This window comes from Aotus nancymaae, unplaced genomic scaffold (genome assembly GCF_030222135.1).
Source record: "Aotus nancymaae isolate 86718 unplaced genomic scaffold, 86718_ANA_hifiasm-v0.15.2.pri h1tg000062l, whole genome shotgun sequence".
NCBI lineage: Eukaryota > Metazoa > Chordata > Mammalia > Primates > Aotidae > Aotus > Aotus nancymaae.
This window is the reverse complement of record NW_026988476.1, coordinates 487,114-509,469: the sequence shown is the minus strand read 5'-3', so window position 1 is coordinate 509,469 and position 22,356 is coordinate 487,114. Positions and strand designations below refer to the sequence as shown.

Below are 22,356 nucleotides of genomic sequence, written 5' to 3'. Positions count from 1 at the left end.
GCCTCGCCTTTGCCGCCATATTCTTGCCACTCTCCCTGGCCCCCAGTTTAGTTTCTTGCCTCCAGGCCCTCGCTCCCACTGTTCCCTGTGTGAGGGCTGCCATTTCCCATGTTTCTGCACATGGAAACCCCTATTCGTCCTCTAAGGTAGATCAGAGAATATCTTTTTTGGGAAGTCTCCTAGGACCCTCCACTGGACTTGGGAGATGGTGATGCGTAAGAGACTAGACCCCAGATCCAGGCTGCCCAGTTCCTTGTGTGAGCATGGGCAAGTTACTTAACCTGCCATTCTCAATGTCCACATCTGCAAGATGTGGGTGACAATATCAGTGCTTACTTCACAGGACTACTGTGGAGATTAACTGAGTTAACAGAAGCACTTAGAACAAGGCTTGACACAGGCAGCACCATTTACAGGTTTGCTGTTGAGGACAGGGTTTGTGGCTAGTTCATCTTGATTTCCCAGTGCCTAACACACAGTAGATATGTGTTAAATAATTCAGTTATTCAAACATTTAACACCGGCACCTAGGCAAAGAGAGAACTGATAATAACAAAATTAAAGTCAAGGTAGGGATGATGAGGAATTTTGTCTGGGGGCATGCTAGGTTCAAGCAGATGGAGGAACAGTGACTAAGAGGATCAGTGGACAGAGACCCATGTCTGCAGTCGAGGCTAGAAATATTTGAGAACCGTGCACCATCCAGCCTTGTGGCTCTCTGCTCCTCCAGGTTTGTAGTGCTTCTGTCCCCGTAGCACTCCCTGTCCAGGCCCCTGGAATGTAGTCCCTTATTTGACTCAAGGACACCCTTTACTGTACACACAGGAGGGACCTTCAGGGACCGCCTGATCTTGCTATACAGATGGGGAAACGGAGGCATGGGTGGATGTCTTCTTGCCAGGACTTCTGTGCCTGCAACCATGCACTGTAGTGTAACAACCAGTATCCCTGCAGCCATCTGAAAATCCCTTTGTCTGCCTCCTCTCTCTGGTTGTTGACATACATTCTGCTACCAGGCTGCTTCCTAGCTCCTGCTCTCTGGATTAGAGTGTCTCTATCTCCTCGCTCCCTTGCTTCCTCAAAAGCCTCCTCTAGCTCTGTCCTCTGAAAATCACCAGGCATAGGCTCAGCAGGAAGTTCCCCTCTACCCTCAATCTAACCATCACATTGCACCTTTCCTGAGCCCACCTCCTGATGCAGTGAACATAGAAACTTCTCTTGGAGGGGCCTGGTACGCCCCATCACTTCAGGGAAAGGAGAACCTGATAACTTCAATCCATTCTCCCCCTGGGAAGAGCACTGGATGGCAAAACTGTATCCCAAGAACACATGCCTCTAATTTGGGGGGGTGACTATTTGGGATACAGATTCCTGGGCTCTACTCCAGACTCACTGCATCAGACTCTCCTGACGAGGGACCCAGGAATCAAATTTTTAAACAGAGTTCCTGAGGAATTTTTGCACACTCATGTTTGGGAGCTATTGGACTAGTGGTCGGAGTGTGAGCACTGGAGCCCCATCATATCACTTTTATTTATTTATTAAATGGAGTCTCCCTCTCACCCAGGCTGGAGTGCAGTGGCACGATCTTGGCTCACTGTAACCTCCATCTCCTGGGTTCAAGTGGCTCTCCTGCCTCAGCCTCCCGAGTAGCTGGGATTACAGATGTGCGTCACCATGCCCGGGTAATTTTTGTATTTTCTTTTAGTAGAGATGAGATTTAACCATGTTGGCCAGGCTGGTCTCAAACTCCTGACCTAAGGTGATCCACCTGCCTCGGCCTCCCAAAGTGCTGGGATTACAGGAATGAGCCACTGCGCCCGGCTATATCACTTTTTAACTGTGCAACCTTAAGCAAGTCACTTAGCTTCTTGAACCTCAATTTCCTTAATTATAAAAGGTTCTCATCTGAAGAAAAAAAGGTAATACCTACCTAATGTGAGATTATGAGGGTCAGATGAGCTACTAAGTGTTCCGCACTGTGCCTGACACTCTGCATGTGATAAATGGTAGGGATTGGCAGTTTTATTGCCTATAATTTTTAGGCTAGGCATCTCCCAAAAGCAGATTTCCATCAGACTGAACATTCTGCAAGGGCAGGGACAAAGCCTCCTGTTTCCTCTCCATGCCCAGAGCCCTAGGGGCTCGTTAGGACAGTGCACAGGCTGCTGCATGGAAAAGAAAGAGCTGCTGTTCCCAAAGACCCCTGGATGCCATGGTCCACCCAACGCCTGGCTATTAGGATACTTCCAAATCCAGAGGGGACCCAGAGAAAAGGAGGGTCCTCCCAACCCTGCCCCAGTGAGTGCATGTGCTCAGCCCCCTCATCTGAGACCACAAAGCCTGCCTCTCCTCAGAGCAGAAGGCAAAGCAAGTTCCCTCATCTCAGGAGCATGCCCCACCTGCCCCCACCTGCCAATCAGGCAGCCTTCTGAAGGCTTCTTCACTCCAGGGGCCTGAAGTTCACAGAAACACAGAGGCTGCCACATTCACAAGTGACAGAGCAACAGAGCGAGGCACCTTCCTCTAAAACCACCTGAGGAGCCCATCCTCAAGAGGGCAAGGGGCAGGTGTGGCGGGGGGAGAGCAGGTGGGAGAATGTGGGCTGCACGTGCACCATCAGGGTGGTATATCCCACCTGTGTGACCAGCCCAGGCTTCTTAGCTTCTGAAAAACCCAATAGTCTAAGAAACCGCACTCTGCTGGGGAAGAGGCCGCCCCACCCCACACCCATGTCCAACCCCAACTGTTCCTCCCCAGCTCACCTGTCCCCACCGCTGACCCGGGGGTGGGGTGTGGAGACCCAGCAGGAGTGCCCTCAGGGGCAGCTCGGCCTGGGTAGGGAGTGAATGCCAGCCTCAGCCCTTCTCCCACCTCTCGACAAAGCATGCAGATCGGCATCTCCTCCATTCCCCTACGCCCTCAGCACAGCCTCCCATATCTGCCCACGGAAAACACATGGAGGCCCACTTCCTGCTCCACAAAGGAACCTAGAGAGACCCAAGGGACATGGGATGGGCATTCCATATCTTTCAGTTCCCTTAAGAGAAACTAGACCTGCTCCTTAAGTCCCAGGCTGAGGTTGACTTCCAGAAGACACAGAAAGCAAAGAGCAAAAAGACTGCAGGGAATACAGGCTGGACTCAGTCTTACAGATCTGGACTCACAGGGACAGGCATCGCCTAAACACCATCGCATCCTCCAATGTGGCTCTCCACCACCCCACAAGGTCGCCTGGGTCCCTAACAACCCAGGATAGAAGCAGAGACTGGTGTCTGCTTCCACTTCAGGCCCAGCAGGAGTTCCCCACAGCACTGTCTGCCAGTGAAATTGCCCCGAGGCCTCGGAGGAGGAGGACCGCAATCAGCCCCACAGGCGTCAGGTGGGAAAGAAGCAAAGGCAGCAACACCCCGCGCGGGGAAGATGTCAGATGGTGACTAACGGGCTTTTCTAGGCCATTGTCACCAATGCTGGAGAAATACTCCACTTTAAAAATAAATGTAAAGCAAAATCCAAAATTAACTCTCCCCAGATAACCCCTTTCCAAAGAAAGACCACATCACAATCCACATGTGGCCATTCGTGGAGGATTTAACCCGAGGACATCTCCGTGTCCTGGCTAGGGATGCTTCCCAGGTCCCACACCCCAGTCCCACAGCTGGTGCCTGCCAACCTCTTCAGTCCTCAGACAGACCCCAATTTCATCTGCTTCTCTGTTCTCCCAGAGGCCGGACCTGCAGCAGAAGGGTCCTTGCCCTTCTTGCCCTGATCTAAAGGTGCTAGAAAATAACTGACCACACAGTGGATGGGAAGGAAACCTTCTGAGGGTACAAGCCCCATCCTTTCCTCACCCTGCACATCACCCTTCTTTATTTTCCTAGTTTTGGCCACACATGCTAACAACAAACACATATGGGGAGTTGCCAGCTACATAATTCCACGCTTCTCATGCACTACACAGATGAAGGAAAAGTACTAGTGCTGGACTAACACTGCTATTTACCTGTTGAGTAATTTGGAGCAGATTCATTTATCCAGCCAGCAGTTATTTATTGAGCATCTACTACAGATGCTTCTAGTTTACAGTGGAGTCAGAGAGAGACTCACAAAGACTAACGAACTCTGCTGAGGGTCTTAAGGCCACAGGTGTTTGTACTATTTCTCCCTACTGAAAAGTGAAATATCACATCCACCCTACTCAGGAGGCTGAGGCAGGAGGATCACTTGAGCCCAGGAGTTCAATGCTGTAGTGTGCTATGATTGTGCCTGTGAATAGCCACTGTACTCCAGCCTGGACAACAGAGCAAGGCTCTGTCTCTCTAAAACAACCTACCAACCAACCAAGAGAGAGGAGGGAAGAATTAATAGAGTTAATATTTGACCAATCACTAGGCATTTGTTTGTAGCTAACAAGCCTTCAGAAATGTTGAGTGAGGTTTGCTGCTCTGCTAAGATGGTCAGTCTATCATTAGCCATGTGTAACAGTCACTTCCTAAAATATTCCTGCAGTTACTACAGCACTGCACTAAGCCACTTATCTAGCCACATTTGGGGTTAATTGCTGGTGATAAGCGCAACATAAATATACCAAGCCACAGCCTTGCCTGACAAGGTTTTTATGCCAACCACCAACTAAGTTTTCTTCCCCTCTTACACGCCTGCAATCATTTTTAGTGGCTATCACTCTTTACTGAATCACCACAATAAACCCTTTAGATATAAACAACTTGCCTTTCAATACAGCCATATATCAGACTCGGTGTCATCACATGACCCCTCCGCTGATGAGGGAGGCTCAAGGCAGCAGTTCTCAATCTGGCTCACATCAGATCACCCAGAGTGTTACAAAATGCTGATGCCCAGCCACCGCTGGGTTGCCTGGACACTGGGATTAGGTGAAAGCTCCTTGACGTGCCTTCACTTCCCACACCTTAAGCTCTGACTGAGTCCTTGAGGTTAACCCACCCAGAAAGCCTAAGTCTCATCCCTGGGCATTCAAGGTGAAAAACTGAGGCTGACACATGCACCGTAATACATGGCAATAAACTACAAGGAAGTTGATAAGGCACCGTGGGAACTGCTATTTCCTGGGACTGCTTTTAAAAGAATGAAGAATCCTTTTTGGAATTTGTGTACTGATCCACACTCATATGTACTATCCCTCAATATGCCCAGGAACTTGCCTCTTGTGGAGTCTGTAAGGTCCTCCCGCATCTTAACAGCTGCAAAGAAAGAAGTGGGGAGGAGGCAGCGCGCAGGCAAAGTCTCCAGAAAAAAGACAGAAAGAAGAGAAAGAACCGGGTAGAGGGAGAGGAAAATGGGGCAACACGGCTCTTCCCAACATCACCTGACAGCACAGTGGGGGATCCCAGAAAGGGAGAGGAGATGAAAACCAGTGTTTTCTATTGTTTTACTTATTTTTATTTATTTATTTTTATTTAGACAGGATCTTGCTCTGTGCCCAGGCTGGAGTGCAGTGGCACAATCACAGCTCGCTACAGCCTCAACCTCCTGGCCTCCAGTGATCCTCTTGCCTTGGCCTCCTGAGTAACTGGGACCACAGGACCATGCCACCATGCCTGGCTGATTTTTTCATTTTATGTAGAAACAGGGCCTTGCTATGTAGCCCAGGCTGGTCTCAAACTCCTGGCCTCAAGCAGTCTTCCCGCCTCTGCTTCCCAAAGGGCTGGGATTACAGGTGTGAGCCACCCACTGTGCTCAGCTGAAAACCAGTGTTTTCTAAGGCAGGGCCGACACACAAGGAAGAGAGATGGGGCTTTGGTAGGGGAGACGCTAGCCCAGGGAGGAAGCACCCAGAGGGACCCCTTCCTGCCAAAGTCAGAACTCCTGTGGAACCTGAGAATGGGCACTATCTGCCTTCTTCCCACAGTGTTTGGCAAGTAGGGATCTAAAAATCAGTAATATTCAGCAAATGTTTGGGGATTGAAACAGACAAGATCCCTGCTCTCAGAGAGCCAACAGTCCAATGGAAAGACACATAAACAAGCCTACCAAGAAAAAGTACAAACCAGTGTAAGTGCTACAGAGAAAAAGAAGGGATGTTTCTAATTTAGATTCACGGTGTCAGATGCCACAAAGACAGGCAGGGCCCCAGAGGGGTGCAAGCCCATACTGCTCACCCAGGGTTCAGCTCAGGCCCATGTCCCTCTGCAGCCTGCTCAGCTGAGATGACAGAGCCAAGACACTTCCCAGCTGGCATCACCTACAGGGAGCCAGTCAAGGGGGCAGATGGATTCCTTCCACTCAGCGTGGTGAAATGCTTACAGGAAAGGGACTTGGCCAGAGGAAGACTGGGGACTAGGGCACATTAACTGAACACACAAACAGCCTTCCCATCCCCAAAAGAAAATGTGAAAATAAAATCTCAAAGATCCACTTAGCAAACAAGTTTCATTTTCCTTTAGTTTTCTTGAGAAGAGCGACAGGAACAGAAGTGGATCTGGAGCACAGCTAAAGGATGCTGGGGCATTTCTTAGGGTGTGAATGGTGCTGGGGAACTGGGCTTTAGAGATGCCCTAGAAACGCTCTAGTAAGCACCGAGCTTCGTATCTACTGAATGCTACTCTACAGAGAGACCCTGGGTCCAACTTCCAGGGCCATACCAAGGGATGACCCTGATAGGTCCCCAGCAGCCTCCTCCCTTCCCTCCCCATTCCACTTATGCCACCAGAAGACGGGCTATGCGGCAGCCTCACCCCAGAGCTGAGCAATCATAACATCACTTTGGACCCCTCTTCTGGGTCTCAGTTCCTACTCAGTCATCCATAAAACCACTCAGGAGCTCTTCATAGGTAAACAGTTGATCCCAGCTGCCCCCTAAACAAACATTTCAGCACAGCCCCAATGCAGGCTCAGGAAATGACAACCCATTTAATGCCCATCTGAGCCAGACACCATGAGGAAAGGAAGGCCATCACAAATAAAAAGCCATGCATTCCAAAACCAGACTGAGACAACTGCCTGAGAGCAGCTGGGCCCTCCACACAGCTTCTGAAAGCACCACGGGGAGGACCTAGCACGGCCCTGTGAAAAGAACACTGGGTTTGGAGTCAGAGGTCTGAATTTGTACAGCAGCTCCTGAATTAACTAACTGGCATTGTGACCTGAATGGGGTCAGTTCACCTCTATGAGCCTCTATTTCCTCCTCTCCAAAACCACATCAGCATCATAGGTCTGTAACCGACCTCACAGCCTACAGAGTGCTCTCACCTGCATTAACCTGTTTGAGGTGCCCAGGAACAGATCTGATATATCAGGAATCAGGAGAGAAAAGGGACTGGAAAGAGCTTAGGGTAACTCAGCCAGGATTACACACAGTCAGGGTTGTTGTCTCCTGGGCCTCCACGCCCCAAAGCCAATGGTTGTCTCATTTTAAGACATCACCTCCTCAGAACTGCCATGAGAAGCAAACGAGATCACACATAAACAAATCCTTGTCACCTAAAAAATGTTAATTAAATATGAAGGCATTTGAGCCTTTTGGCTGGTATTTAAGCCACTGTCTAGTCGAGGTCTCAACCCTAGGAATGCCCAAGTCTCATCCCGAGAGATTAATATAAATGGTCTGGGGTGGGCCTTGCTAAGGTATATTTTCGTCGTTTTTTTTTTTTTTAATCATTTCAGTCTTAAGGTTATACCTGAAGCTAAGGTATATTTTCAAAACTCCCAGGGGATTCAAAAGTACTCCCAGGGGATTCAAAGTTGCACCCAGGATAAGAAATCTCCAGTCTATAGCCCTCCCTTCCCCTTCCTCGCTCCACTACCCATATGACCACCCTAATCCTAACCCTAACAGACCATACAGGATGACATAGGGACGCTGAAAAGGACCTGGACCTAGGTGTCCCATGAATATGTGACAATCCCCTCTCTGGCAAGGGTCATGTTTCACTTCTTTGGGTATATGTCACACACTGTAAGAGCTTAGTAAGTGAGCACTAAGGCCGGGCGCAGTGGCTCATACCTGTAATCCCAGCACTTTAGGAGGCCAGGGAAGGCAGACTGATTGAGGCTAGGGGTTCAAGACCAGCCTAGGCAACATAGTGAGATCCCATCTCTACAAAAAATACAAAAATTAGCTGGGCCTGGTGGCACATGCCTGCAGTTCCAGCTATTTGGGAGGCTGAAAGGGAAGAATCACCTCAGCCTGAGGAGGTCAAGGCTGCAATGAGCCGTGACTGCACCACTGCACTCCAGCCTGGGCAACAGGGAAGACCCTGTCTCAAGAAATCAATGAATCAATAAATAAAAAAGCAGTGAATTGAACTTAACTGGGTTTTAGATGCTTGAGCGCAGTGGTCTGGGCTGCTTCCACCTGAGTAGTAGTGCCAAAACTAGAGAAATGCTTAAGACAGACTGCCTCCAAAGACAAGGTCCCTGTACACTACAGTAGAAGAAGATTTAACCGATGACTGAGTCCTCCACTGACCGAGAGATGTCACAGCCTCTCCAGGAAGCTGGCAAGCCCTTGAGTCAGCACTTAACTTCTTTCAGACCTGCATGAAATGCCCCAAATCGAGGGTCCTTGCTTCTCATCCTAAGAAAACCTTTTTTTTTTTTTTTAAGGTCATAAGTTCTGCTGCCACCTTATAACAGCAGCTTAGAAACCTGAAGACAGGTCAGAGCATAGATGAGAAAGGGCACAGAAAGCCACACTTTTTAAGAAGTAAAAATTCAGCTGGGCATGGTGGCTCATGCCTGCAATCTCAGCACTTTGGGAGCCCAAGACAGGTGGATCACTTGAGCCCATGAGTTCAAGACAAGCCTGGGCAAGCTGGCAAGATCCCATTTTTATTAAAAAAAAAAAATTACAAAAAATAGCTGGGCATGGTGTTGCACGCCCGTAGTCCCAACTACTCGGGAGGCTGAGGTGGGAGGATCGCTTGAGCCCCAGAAGCAGAGGTTGCAGTGGGCCAAGATCACACCACTGTACTGCAGCCTGTGCAACAGAGTAAGACCGGGTCTCAAAGTAAAAATTCAAAAAAAGTAGTATGTCTTTTAAAAAACTGTCTTTTGGCCAGGTGTGGTGGTTCACACCTGTAATCCCAGCATTTTGGGAGGCTGAGGCAGGCAGATCACCTGAGGTCAGGATTTTGAGACCAGCCTGGCCAACATGTCAAAATCCCGTCTCTACTAAAAATACAAAAATTAGCTGGCCATAGTGGTGCATGCCTGTAGTCCCAGCTACTGGGGAGATTGAAGCAGGAGAATCACTTGAACCCAGGAGGTGGAGGTTGCAATGAGCTGAAATCACGCCACTGCACTTCAGCCTGGTTAACACAGCGAGACTCGGTCTCAAATAATAATAATAATAATCTAATTAAATTAAAAATTAAAAATAAAGTAAAAACTGTCTTTTAAATTTCGTATAATTTCTCAAGTCCAGCAGTCAATCAGCTGTTGATAAGCACATGCTATCAAATGGAAGAGAGGGGCCCAAGGCAGGGCCAGGGCTCCAAGTATGCTATGGAGGTCTGCACCTCATGCATTTTGTCCTTAGAAAGCAGCCCCTGCCTCCCTGGTGTTCAAGTCAGACCTGGGTTAGAATGCAGGCTTCTCCACTCTCTGTTTGGATTCCCCTAGAAAAAGCCTGAGACAAGGATTTGAGTACAAGTGACTTTTCTCAGAGGTGACCCTGGGAAACATTAGAAGGAGAGTAGAGGAGTGGAGAAATGAGAAAAGAAAGAAAGAAAGCCCCTAAAAAGAAGAGTGTGTTATCAAGCCTATAACCACTGTGAGCCATTAGAGATTAACTCTTCTAGAGAGCTCTGGGAGACCATGCATGATGCCAGCCTTAGAATGAGATTCCCTCAACCCCAAGGTCAAATGAGCTGGGGCATCCGTCTACTAGTGTCCAACACCCACTGGTTGACAGCTGCTCTTGGTGGGTAACTCCCTGGCACTTCTGACTGACCCTATCAGCAGGCCCCAAGGTTGAAGGCCAGAGAAAACCCTCAGGTTCTAGGAGCTGGAAGTCTGGCTGGCATGAGTAAAAGGTACATGCCCAGGGGATAGGGGCAGGGTGCTGAACCATCTGTCACAGGCTTGCTGTGTGACCTTGGGGAAGTTACTTACCTTCTCTTAACCCAGCTTCTGGAGTGGTGTAAAATAAAAAAAAAAAGAGGATAAAAAATGTCTTCCTCATAAGGGTGACATGAAGATTAGACGAGGTCATGCATGGAAGGGATTAGTCCAGTGCCAGGTTTGTAGTAAAGACTCAATATAGGCTATTGGTTATCCTCAATATGCTTAATGAGCGTCCTCCTTTTGGAGAGTGGGGATGGGAAAGAAACATTTGGAAAAAGCTGATCTGGAAGGGTCCCTCGCTACTTCACTATGGGCAGCCACGCACTCAGTGCCTGAAGCAAAAGTTCCAGAAAGACATTCAAGGGACCCCAAGTCCACCAAGGGTCATTGTGCAGAAGCCCAATGTGTTACTAACTCTAATGACAGCAGAAAATTCCTAAAAGAAACTGAAGCAAGATAAAGGAGGCATTCCCTTACTCCCTGCCAGCCCCCTCAATTTATGTTATAAAGGATTTCTGACCCAGATGGAGACTGAGACTTGAAAGCAAGCAGCAGGCCAATGCAGTCTAAGTAATCTTCCTGAGGGAGGAAAGCCACCAAACAAATGCCCCCGTCTAGATGCCTTTGGGTCGGCCTGGCCCAGAGGCCAGGGGCCAGATCTTGAGAAACTTCAAGGCTCCTCCCAGCCCCTGAAGAAGTGCGTCCTAACAAACACTAATGCCCTCCCCCCAATAGGTTCCTTTGGAAAATGCTGCTGGAATCAAATGTGTCTGAAAAAGGCTTCATGCCATATCCCCCTCTTGGCAAATTCTTATACCTATTACATATTAAAAGCTTTAAAGCCTAAGAATTCTTTAACCCAGTATTTCCTAAATTTATTTGACACAGACAGTATTTGTGTAAAACAGTCCCCCCTAACCTGTTTTGCTTTTCATGGTTTCAGTTACCCACGGTTCAACCATGGTCTGAAAATATTCAATGGAAAATTCCAAAAATAAGTAATTCCTAACTTTTAAACTGTGCACCATTCTGAGTAGTGTGATGAAAGCTCCCTGTTCTGCTTCGCCCTGCCCAGGACATGAATATCCCTTTGTCCAGCAGATCCACGCTGAACATGCTACTCACCCGCCGTAGCTGGCTTAGTTATCAGATCAACTGTCACAGTGCTGTGGTGCTTAAGGAACCCTTGTTTTACTTAATAATGTCCTCAGAATACAAGCGTAGTGATACTGGCAGTTCAAATATGCCAGAGAGAAGCTCTAAAGCACTTTCTTTATTTTTTATTTTTTTGAGACAGGGTCTCTTACTTTGCCAGCCAGGATGGAGTACAGTGGCATGATCACAGCTCACTGCAGCCTTGACCTCCCAGGCTCAAATGACCCTCCCACCTCAGCCTCCAGGTAGCTAGGACTATAGGTGCATGCCACCATACCTGACTAACCTTTTTTTTTAAAATTTTTGTAGAGAGAGGGGTCTCACAAGGTTGCCCAGGCTGGTCTCAAACTCGCAGACTCAAGCAATCCTCCCACCTCAGTCCCCCAAAGTGCTGAGATTACAGGCATGAGCCACTGCGCCCAGTCCCACTGTGCCCAGCCCCTAAAGTGCTTTCTCTAAGGGAAAATGTAAAAGTTCTCAACTTAACAAGGAAAGAAAAAAATCATATGCTGCGGTTGCTAAGATCTACGGTAAGAACAAATACTCTATCTGTGAAACTGTGGACAGTATATTGTCAAAACTGTTCCGTTGAATTATTATTGTTAATCTCTTACTGTGACTAATTTATAAATTAAACTTTATCACAAGTATAGACACACAGAAAAAACATTGTGCATATAGGGTTTGGTACTATCCATGATTTCAGGCATCTACTGGGGGTCTTGGGCTGTATCCCCCTCGGATAAGGAGGGACTACTCTATGTGAGACATCTATGAACAGCCCTCCAAGGGCACACTTAGTGGGAGAGCCTGGACTGAAGGCAGTCCTGAGAGCTACAACCCATCATCTTAGCAACCCTATGGCCTAGCACAGTGCCTAGTACACGGTAAGCACCTAATAAATGATCGTTATCTGAACAATTAGGGAGAAGGCTGAAAGAACAACTTAATGATGGTTTTCAAATCTGTGAAGTGATATAGTATCGGCAGTGCCAGGCAACAGCTCTCTGTTTCTAAGAAGGCACACATTTTAAATTGCAGCAGGAGGGATTTTGGAAGCCCTGCTCAGAGTTTAGGATTACAACCCACCAAAATAGGCTTCCAAGCCGAGCTGCGTCGCTTCCTTCTGTGGAGGTGTTGGTCTAGCACTTCGGCAGAGCCTAGAGTCTGCGTGCAGACGTCCACCCACCCCACCACCCATTCATTCACTCGCTTGTTCATTCAAACCCTCACTGAGCACCTACTGTGTGCTGAGCACTAATGGAGGTAAGGCACTGGGTCCCTCAGGACCCCTTCCAAAGCCAAGTGGGACCTCAGTGAGTTCTGTGATAAAGCCCAGGGAGCCCTGAAGAGGAAGGAAGAGGGGGCCATGAAAGTGTGAGGTCAGGAAGCCTCAAGCCCGGATGCAGCAGCTCATAACCTGACCACAGCAAGAGGTAATGGGCAGGGAGAGGGGGCCTATTACAGTTTCACACTGACACATGAGGCTGGCCTAAGGAATAAAGCCTCTACTGTCTCCTTGTGCTTGTTTGTCTACCCTCCTCTTTCTCTTGTGACCATATCTCATTGTTCCCAGAGAACAGCCCTGCCCCCACTTCCAAGTCCTTCCCCTCCCCATACTCACAGTTCCAATCTCCTCTTCCTTTCTTTAAGGCACACTCCCCTTCCTTCCCACCACCTCAGAATTCCTCCCTATCTTGTCCCTGTCTTGTTCCTCCACCCCCTGACTTCCTCATTCTCCACACTCTATACCATCCCTTCTGGATCTGGGATGTCGGTGGCTTTCACATCCACTAACCAGACGAATGAATAAACCACAAGTCAAACCTAGGCCCATTTCTACTAACCTCCCCTTCAAAAGGTGAGCTACAAATTGTTTTGCCTCAAAAAGGATTGGGGCAATGAACAAGAGAAAGTCCAGGGCTGAGCATCCCTCTCATCCTGTTTTACCACCACCATGACCCAACGGCCTTCCAGATCTGCATCTGTAAGTTAGTATACACTCACCAGCCCCACCTGGATGCCTCCCAACAAGTCTGCATGTGTGCACTGATTGTGCTTCTCTTAAACAGGGGCTGAGATGGGCATGATAAGAGGACACCCCGGTGGACTTTACAAGGTCTTGCCACGCTGTTGCAGGACACTGACCCAAATAATTCCAGGCTTAGGTGTAACTAGAGAAGTCATCTTGACCAATGACGCCAGACCTAAGAGCTGATCATCAAAATTACCTGGGAGCCTTGACAACCAGCTCCAAGCTGTTTTAAATAGAGATCCATTCCTGGGCCCCGACCCAGACCTTTGGAAGTTGTACCTTCCCAGTGGGGCCTGAGAGTCTGAATTTTTCAAAAACTTCCCACGTGATTATGATAAGCCAAAGTTAACCATCAATGATGCAGTCAGTGACACATCCAAACTTCCACCAAGCAGTCAGTTTCCTTAGTAACAAGCCTAGGAGGTGGCCATCCAGTCTCCACTTGAATACCTCCACTGACAGAGAGCTGGCTACCCCAAGAGGCACCTGGTTTGGCTGCTGCAACCCCAATGGCTAGAAAGGTATTACCTACCTATAACTGAGACCTGTCTACCACTTCCACCCATTTGCCACAAGCCTACCCTTGGGAGAAGCAGAACATAATTTAGCTCCTCTTCTAATGTCTGAAAACAGGGATCCCAACAGAAAATAATTTAGCTCCTCTTCTAATGTCTGAAAACAGGGATTCCAGCAATTACATCTTGCCCTTCGCATTAGGTTTTCTTACCTGATGCGGTCTGCTCTTCTCCCAGATAAATATCCTCCATTCTCTCAAATGCCCTCTCAGAAGTTTCCAGTCCCCTTACAAAACTAATCACTCTCCTTTGAATTCTAGAATCAGAGGCCATTGTATTTCAGACCAGGCCTCAATCCTCTGATGAACTGGATAAGACTGTAAACCTAACCAAGATTCTATGGGCATTTTCTACTAGCCACTCCAAAATGCAGACTCACGTTATGCTCACTGTCCACTAACTAGAAACCCCCAGATTTTCTTCACGATGCTGTAAAGAGAAATCTTCCCTGTCCTACATTTGGATATTGCCTTAAGGAGGGAAAAAAAAAAAAAAAAAAAAAAGCAGGGCTTTCCAATTTTGTGTTTGGGAGCAGAATGAATGCTGATCCTGCCTTCCATGAGCCAGCTACCCTCATCTGATAAGCATGGATGAGAGAAGGATGCTAGGGCCGCACTTACATAACTGTACCCAAAGGATTTACGAGCACCATCATGTTGAAGCACCCAGAGCAAACTTTTCATTCCCAGAACAGACTATGCTCCTGGGAAACACATGACTGCAGACTGCACCCACCACAAGATAAAGTTAACTGAAGTAGCAAGCAGGCAGCCATGGACAGAAAGCCACCTAGCAAGAGGCTGCGCCATCACGGGAGGCTCCCTCCTCGGGTCCCTGTTTGGTAAGGACCAAGGTGGCAGTTCCATTCACACCTCTCAGGGGAGAGGAGGCCTGGCCCAAGCAGGGGCCACCGCCCTGTGTGTGCTCCAGCTGCACCCCCCTCACCGCCCCATGAGAGGGACTCATGGCCAGAGCTTGAATGCACAGGGGAGTTCCTATCCAAGCTTTCTACACTGATTTTGAAACTCTCTGCAGGGTTGTGATGGGGTTTAATGCATCATCCATGTTCTCTTTACAGACAAACATGAGCGCACTGTTCTGTGTTCCACAGCACACAGTCCTCATGCTCCTGCTGCAGACAAACACTTAGATTGCATTATTAACAGTGAACATTCCTGCAAATACAGCAGTTGGGCAGTCTGCTCCTCTGCTGAGACTCCACCATTCCTGAAGTCCTCCCCCAGGGATCAAGGCACCTTAGGAATCTAGAAGATTACCCTACCCCAGCCACTTCTGCTCCCCTCCACATCTGCTCCCCTCCAAAACCCCCTCCTAACTTCTAGAGAAAGAGGCAATCTAAAAAACAATCAGCAAATATAATCAGCTAATACGGTCAGCCTTGAGGCAAGACAAGCAGACCCTCCTCTACTCCAAACCCAAAGCCAACCCCCAACCCCAGCCTGCTGCTGTGCTGGGGTTAAGCCTGCTGGTGAAGTTCACCACCACCAAATTTCTTCTATCCAGAAATGCAGGTGACGGGGAAGTAACTGGTGGCAGACAATTCCTGGGCCTACGGGTGACAGTGTGTCTTCTTCCACACCACCCAGCATCTCACATGGGGCAGCCAGAGTGACCCACCAGAAAGGCCTCTAGGCTGAGTTCCAGAACAAGGTGGCAGCTCTTCAGCAGGGCTCACTGGGCTGCTGAGCAGGTGGGTAGCAGGAAAGGTCCTTGAAAGAGAAGAAAGGGACCCCATGGAGTCAGAAGAGCCCCAGGTACTTCCCTAGGGAGCCAGAGGTCAAGAACCATCAAGGCCCAGGACCAAAAAAGCAAACGGCCAGGGGAAGCCAACTACCAGCCAAGAATAAACAGGAAAGGGCTGCCATGATCTCCTTTCAAAGTTAACACAAAGGCTTCTCAGAGCCATGTCTACCACCTGGGTCAGCCTTGTGCCAGATAGACAGATGTGCACATGCTCACACACACACACACATGCACCCCTGGGCAGCCACAGCCTTGCTTCTCAGTCCACATCCCCACCCCCACCACTCCCTTGCCTCCTCGCTACAGACACACGTGCTCACAGTCACAGAATTTCACCCACACAGCGCCTGTGCCTTTCTGATCACTAGAACAACTGGTGACAGTTGTAGGTTCAAACAGGCACAAAAGAAGAAATGCAGGAAATCACTGAGCTCCTCTGAAAGGAGTAGGGGGAAGGGCATAAGAACCTGGAGAAAGACAGGGTGGGGTGGAAGATGGGTTGTCCCACACTGCAGGGAAAACCCCTAGCGGCTCCCCCAAGCTCACAGGATCCCACACAGGGTCAGAATCTTCTCCCTAGAAACCATATCAGGAAGGTTGAATGTGGATGCGTAATAATAATACCACATATTTGAACAGGACTCTCCACTTTTCAAAGAGCTCTTCCATCCATTATCACCTAGAGTCACACCGGGCCGGACGGTAAAGCTACTCATCTCCTGAAGTGCAAATGACCACCCTGCCCACACAGGGCACAAAGATGCCTTCTCCAGAATAATCGTTAATAGCTAAGCATATGTAATAGTTGTGTGAGCATGCTTGTTTTTGTGTGAGTGCGTGCAGAAGCTTTATGTAGCAGAGTGGGATACAGTCAAACAAAAATGAGGTTACCATGGCAACAGGCTCCGGCATCATTGCAGCCTATTAACACAAGTGAGGAATGTGTTTGGCAGATGCTCCAGTGTTATTTATGGTATGGGAAGAGCAGAGGGACTTCTAACAGGCAAAGGAGGAGGAAAAAACAACCCCATGACGCTCCTACTATACCCCAGTGAGGAGACAGGAGACGACAGTGAGACGAGCACAGAAGAGGCTGAGAGGCCTCGAATGGGGAGGGCGAGATGGGAAAGCAGAGCCTGCAGGAAGGCAGTGGAGAGGTGAGGTGGGCAGACAGTAGCAGGGACCAGAGGGAAAGGAAGAGAAAGGAAGTCAGAGAGGAAAGGAGCAGGCAGAGAGAGAGAAGGAGCCAAGGGGGAAGGTGGCAAACACTAGGGACAGAGCCACAGAGACAGAAGGGAAGAAGCACCATCCCACTAAGAGGGGCTGCGGCACTTTGTGTCCTGTTCCTCCCTTGAGTCAAAATCATCAGGAGCCTCTGGTTAAGAAACCAAATACTTCTCCTAGTGGGAGCCAAGGGCAGAGCCCCACACATAAGAGAGAATCTGAAGAAGAATAAAATACACAGGTCAGATAACGGTGTTGAGAACCTCAGCTAAGGGAGAGGGGGTCCAGCTTTGCAAGAGGAGCAGTAAAGAAATGCCAGTCCAGTTTACTGAGGGCCTACTATGTGCTCAAGTCACTGAGGGGGGAATTCACAAAGCCCCAACATAGGAACTGCTCACTGCCACCCCATTTCCCTGGACATGTGTCTTCCTCAAAGAAAAGAACAAGGCATCTAATCCAAACCACTTCACATGCCTGCTGCTCTGGGATAACCTGAAGCAGAGGTTAATGCTAGACTGCCCACTAATATTCCCCCATCAGCCGGCAGGGTTTGCTCAAGAAAGACAAATTTTATATGAAGCATAATCAAAAGGGTAAATCAAGTACAAACAAAAAAAGATACAGTTTTCTCTGAAGCCAAATAGAGGAAATGTTTGCATTCCCTTGTCTTGAACCATTCATAACAAGTTCTGCACCACTCAGGACAGATCATATAAAGTAAGTGTAAATCCACCCAAAATCCCACAGCTTTGCAAAGGTCTAAAGACCACAACGGGTAAAAGAAGAATGGGGTGGGAGCCAGTGAGGGTGGGGAGAGAAGGAAGAGGGATTTGCCTAAGGAACCAGAAGGGGAAGTCAGGCAGGCAGACTCTCTCTGTTGCTGCAATGGTATTTTCATGCTAAGATGGAATAGGGGCACCCCAGGTTCAGCACCCTTTTCCTGGGATCTGACTCCAACCTCCGTCAGGAGAAACTATGCCTACATCTGTAATCAGACCTTGTGTCCCAAGTCTGGTTCACAAAATACCCTGAACTATCCTGAAAATCTCCATATGGATGACATGCCCTTTCCTCTGCAGAAAAGCTACAATCCACCCAAGTCAGGAGCAGTCCCCAAAGATACAACGACCATCTGAAAGCATGAGTCCTCAGGTCAAAAGAGTTGGGGCTTTTATAAGCACTAACAATGGTATAACTTTTACGCCACCACCTCTCAAAAGATTTCTCTCTCGAGTTCAAAGCTGGTCTCTAAAGATTTTTTTTCTTCTGATCCCAGATCAGAAAAAACTTTTAACTTAGCATCAACATCCCCACCTACTTCACTCATTGGACCCCAACTATATTGGCAAGCAGTTATTAAAGCCCTACTAAGTACTCTGCACTGAGCTAGGCAAAGAAGAGAGAATGGAGAAGGAAAAACACATATACCTTGGGATTTGTGCCTTCAAGGAGGTTACATTGGACAGACAGCAAAACCAGTGGACACTGGAGAACAAGTAAGTGCTCCACTCTGTGGCTATGACTCTATTGTTAATCATGCAGAAGACCAAGAGGCCAGTGTGGCTGGAATGGAAGGAGAAGGCTCCCTGTAGGGGGTATGGCTTGGGGCAGAGGACGTTAGAAGTGGAAGGGGCATAAACAATCCTCTCATTCTCTAGAAAAGGCAGCGAAGGCCCAGAGAACTTGCATGTCCCCTCCCTCCCAGTCACAGAGCACCTTGCGGGTTCAGCTAGAGCCCAGAGCCCTGAAACCCATACCAATGCTACTTCCTATGGGAGAATACTGTGTCCAGGAAGCCAGGGGACACAGAGAACAACTCAAGAAAGATGCGGTACTCAAGAGGATAAAAGTCTAAGGGAAGGTGCTAGAAGAGGGGAGAGGGAGGAAGGCGACAATAATGGAATACCCTTAATAGGTTCTATTAGATAAAGTGGACACCAGTTGGGATGTGTGTACTGGGGTCCAAGGTGAAGAGACTTGCCTGTAGCAAGGGCCCATTTGACTCTCACAGTGGAGCAGCATGCAGACAAGCAGGTTCAGAAGCAATCACGGATGAGGACCATGAAACCAGACCACAGGACAGTAAAGGGAGATGGTGTGGACATCAGGGGGCTCCTCTCACCCTGAGGTCAGGAGTGCCAACATGCCCCTCTCCCAGAAGCCTTTAAGAGAGTCACCAGTTAACCAGGCAAAACTTGTATTTCTTCCTGAACCTATAGTTCAAATCCCAGCAGGGATAAAATGTCCCCACCACAAGCAATCACCAGGAGCACCCACGTGAAGGGGTCATGATGTTCAACACCAGCTTTCTGTTCAGGCCAGAAGAGGAACTGCCACCACACACGTCTCAGAGGCTCCTTCCCACTTTAGCTAAAGGCAGCTTTTTGGTTTGGGGCACTTTGCTAACTGAAACAAACTTGTCAGTCCTCTTGCAAGTTCAGAGATATATCCAGCTCCCAAATCCCCAGCCTCAGACAGGTGACAGGTTCCTGCTATCTCCTCCTTAGCACTGAGCAAGGGGTGCAGGGTGTCCCCTCCCCAACCTTCTATCCAGGGCTGGATTAACAAAGCGGCAGTGGTGCTTAGGAGGGAGTGGCTGCTAGAGGGTCCTGCCAGTTTTGTTAGGGGCCTTTGGTATGCAAGAACAGAAGCTCAGGAAGAGATGAAGACCACTCCATATAATTTTCTCCTAAAAACCTTCCTTCCTCACTGCATTACCACAGTGATGGCTACACTTCAGTGTACGTTATCTAAGGGGCAAGGAACATTGCAAACGACACAAGAGGACTCTTTTTGTAAACGAAGCTGCTGGGGCTCAGAGGAGGGTGCAAAGCTCCCAGACAGTCTACATGGCCAAGCCCTGTCTTTCTGGCTCTTTTCACCATTCTAAAGGGTAAGGGTGGGATCCCTTTCTTTGGAGTCAAGCAGAGGCCTGCCTGCCCCGCAATCCAGTCCCGGTGGCCAAGTGGGCCCCTACCTGTTTGAGCAGGAACTGGTCCTGGGCGTTGGTGCGCAGGGCAATGGCCAGGTGGAGGGTGGACAGGAGCACCCCGCTGAGCACCGCGGCCCGCATGCGCACGGGCAGCAGCGTGTAGATGGTGTAGATGAAGAACACGGTCCACCAGATGCCCTCGGAGGCGCTGCGCGGCTGTGGCAGCAGCAGGCCCACCACCTGGACGGCCAGCACCACAGCGATGAGCGCATAGCAGGCCAGGCCCATGTGGTCCTGGTGGAAGGCGGCACGGTTGCAGAGCACAGCCATGATGAGGATCGCGCCCACCGCGGCCGCCAGCACCGCCAGGTAGGGCAGCTGGAGCGGGGGCCGCGCCGCGTGGAAGGCCAACATGACCAGGCACACGAGCACCAACACGGCCATGAGCATGGTGAGGCTGCTCTGGTTCAGGCGGAAGAAGTAGCGCTGGTACAGCCGCTCCAGCTTGTCCGACGGGAACTTCTTGGAGCGGAATATCTGCAGCAACGCCAGGCAGCAGGCGCCCAGGGACAGCACCGCGCCGGGCCCCGCGCCGGAGCCCGAATCCGCCGAGCTGCCCCCATCCCCGGACCCCTCGCCGCCCTCGACGGCGCCGGCCTCCACCTCGTCGGCCGCGCGGCCCTTGCCCCGCCGCTCCTCCAGGCCCACCTCCACCGAACGGGGGCGCACCTCCGTCCCGCCAGCCGCGGCCGCCGCCGCAGCCGAGCCGCCGCCGCCGCCCGCAGGGGGCGCCCGGGTGCTGCCCCCGCCGGCCGCGCCCCGCCGTTGCCGGCGGCTGCCGCGACCACAGTCGTCCCCGCCGCGCTCCTGCCAGGCGGACTTGGAGCGGAAGCTGAAACCGAAGCCCCCGGCCAGGGGGTCGTCGCCGCTCAGCGGAGGATCGTCGTCGTCGTCGCTGCGCCAGCGGCTGGCCAGGCGCTGCTGCTGCTGCTGCTGCGGGGTCACCGCCCCCCCGGGTTTCTTGGTGGAGCTGCGGGCCGAACCCCCGGGGACGTGGGGGTAGCCATTGGCGCGGGAATCGGCCTCGCCCCACGCTGAGCGGTGTTCGGGGCCTCCCCGGGGCGCTGCCGCCGCAGTCTTCTGCGCTGCGTAGCCCGGGGGGCTCACGCTTTTGGAGCCGGACATCCCCCCGTCGGCCTCGTCGTCTCCTTCCTCCTCCCCCGGAAGCCGGGCCGGGGGTCTCCAAGGGGAGGGCGGACCGCCGAGCAGGGGGACCAGGCTAGGGTCACACGTCGGGGGCGGCCCGGGGCCCTGAGCCGCTGCGGGACATCTTGGCACCCCCGTCCTGAGCGGAGGAGGAGGGCGCTGCCCGAGGTAAGAAGTAGCTGAGGATCCGCGTCAGAAGTCCCAGGTCCGAGTTGGAGTTGCCTCCGAGCTGGGGCAGCGGGGACTGGTCGAGCTGCTGCTGCGTCGCGCGCGGAGACGTCTGGGCTCCTGGCTCGCGTCGAGCTCGACGAGGGCCGGAGTTGCGGACGAGGGGGAACGGAGAGGTGTCCTTGCGGGCGTCGCCTCCCCGGGCCGGCAGTGCACGGGCGCGGCGCTCGAAGATTCCGCCTAAGCGGAACCCAGCTGCTCTCGGGGCTCAGCGGCGGCGAGGGTGGCTCGGCGGGGGTCCCGGCGAGGAGACACAGCGGGTGCCCTTTCCTCGCAGAGGACTGGGAGCGACTGGGAGGTGCAGGCGCCAGCCAGCATTATTTTCTTACGAGGGGTGGGGAGGTGGGATGGGAGGTGGAGAGGACGGGGGAGGGGGCGGCGGGCGGAGCAATAGCTCCGGAGCCCCGGGGGGGAGGGTCCTGGAGCCCGGGGGGGCCGTCGCCCGCATCCCCCACCTCCCGCGGCGAGCGTGGAAGCGTGGCCCGGGCGAAAGCCGACCCGAGCCTTCGGCGCGTCCGCGCAGGGGGCGGGGTCCGGATCCCGGACCGGCTCCTGCGGTGCGGCCCTTCCCCTCTTGCCTCCCCCTTCCCAGCAAACGGAGCGGGGCCGACCGGGACCCGCCGGCCGGGAGAGCTGTCGCGCCTGCTCCGCAAGCCCCGAGCTCCTCGCCGCCGGCTGCCGGCCCGCCGCGGCCGGCGCGGAAAGACTAGGCAGAGGGCGGAATCCGGCGCAGCGCTGCCGCCGTTCTGCCCCAACGCAGGCAGGCTTCTCCCGGGGAGTAAGGCATCCAGAGATCGAGGGCCGGGGCTCAGAAGCAACCGACCCAGAGGGGCCCGTCTGAGAGCCGCGGCGCCCAGGAGGCGCTCCGGGGGGGCCCGCGGGAGCCCGGCTCAGGGCGCGCCATGCACGCTTCGGGCCCTGCGCCGCTCCGGCCGCTCGCGCCGCTCCTCCCTTCTCGCCCGCTCGCCGCCGCCTGAGAGCCCTCCGCATCCCCTCCTCCCGCTGCCTCCCCGCCCCCCGCGCCGCCCGGGCCTCGGCTCACATCGGCTAGAGGCCGCCTCCGCCCCCAGCCTGGCCGCGGCCGCAGCCTCGGCGCCCCGTGGGCATCCTCAGGCCTGGCCGCGGGCACCCCAGCTCCCCTTCCTCACCTAAAATTCTCGCTGCGCCCCTCCCTCCCTGGCGCTAGGAGC

General features: G+C 51.6%; 1 protein-coding gene across 2 annotated transcripts in view; it reads right to left on the bottom strand.

Annotated features, from left to right (window-relative positions):
- Positions 1–21,493, bottom strand: part of ADCY5 (adenylate cyclase 5) — a 163,357-nt gene extending 141,864 nt beyond the window's left edge. Inside the window, exon 1 of one of the 2 annotated variants that reach the window (XM_012476188.3) lies at positions 19,778–21,493. In XM_012476188.3, coding sequence (XP_012331611.3) covers positions 19,778–20,917 — 1,140 coding nt within the window. In that variant the 5' untranslated portion in view covers positions 20,918–21,493. The remainder of the gene's footprint in view (positions 1–19,777) is intronic. The other variant, XM_064365755.1, reaches the window with a different exon arrangement.
- Between the last annotated feature and the right edge of the window lie 863 nt (positions 21,494–22,356).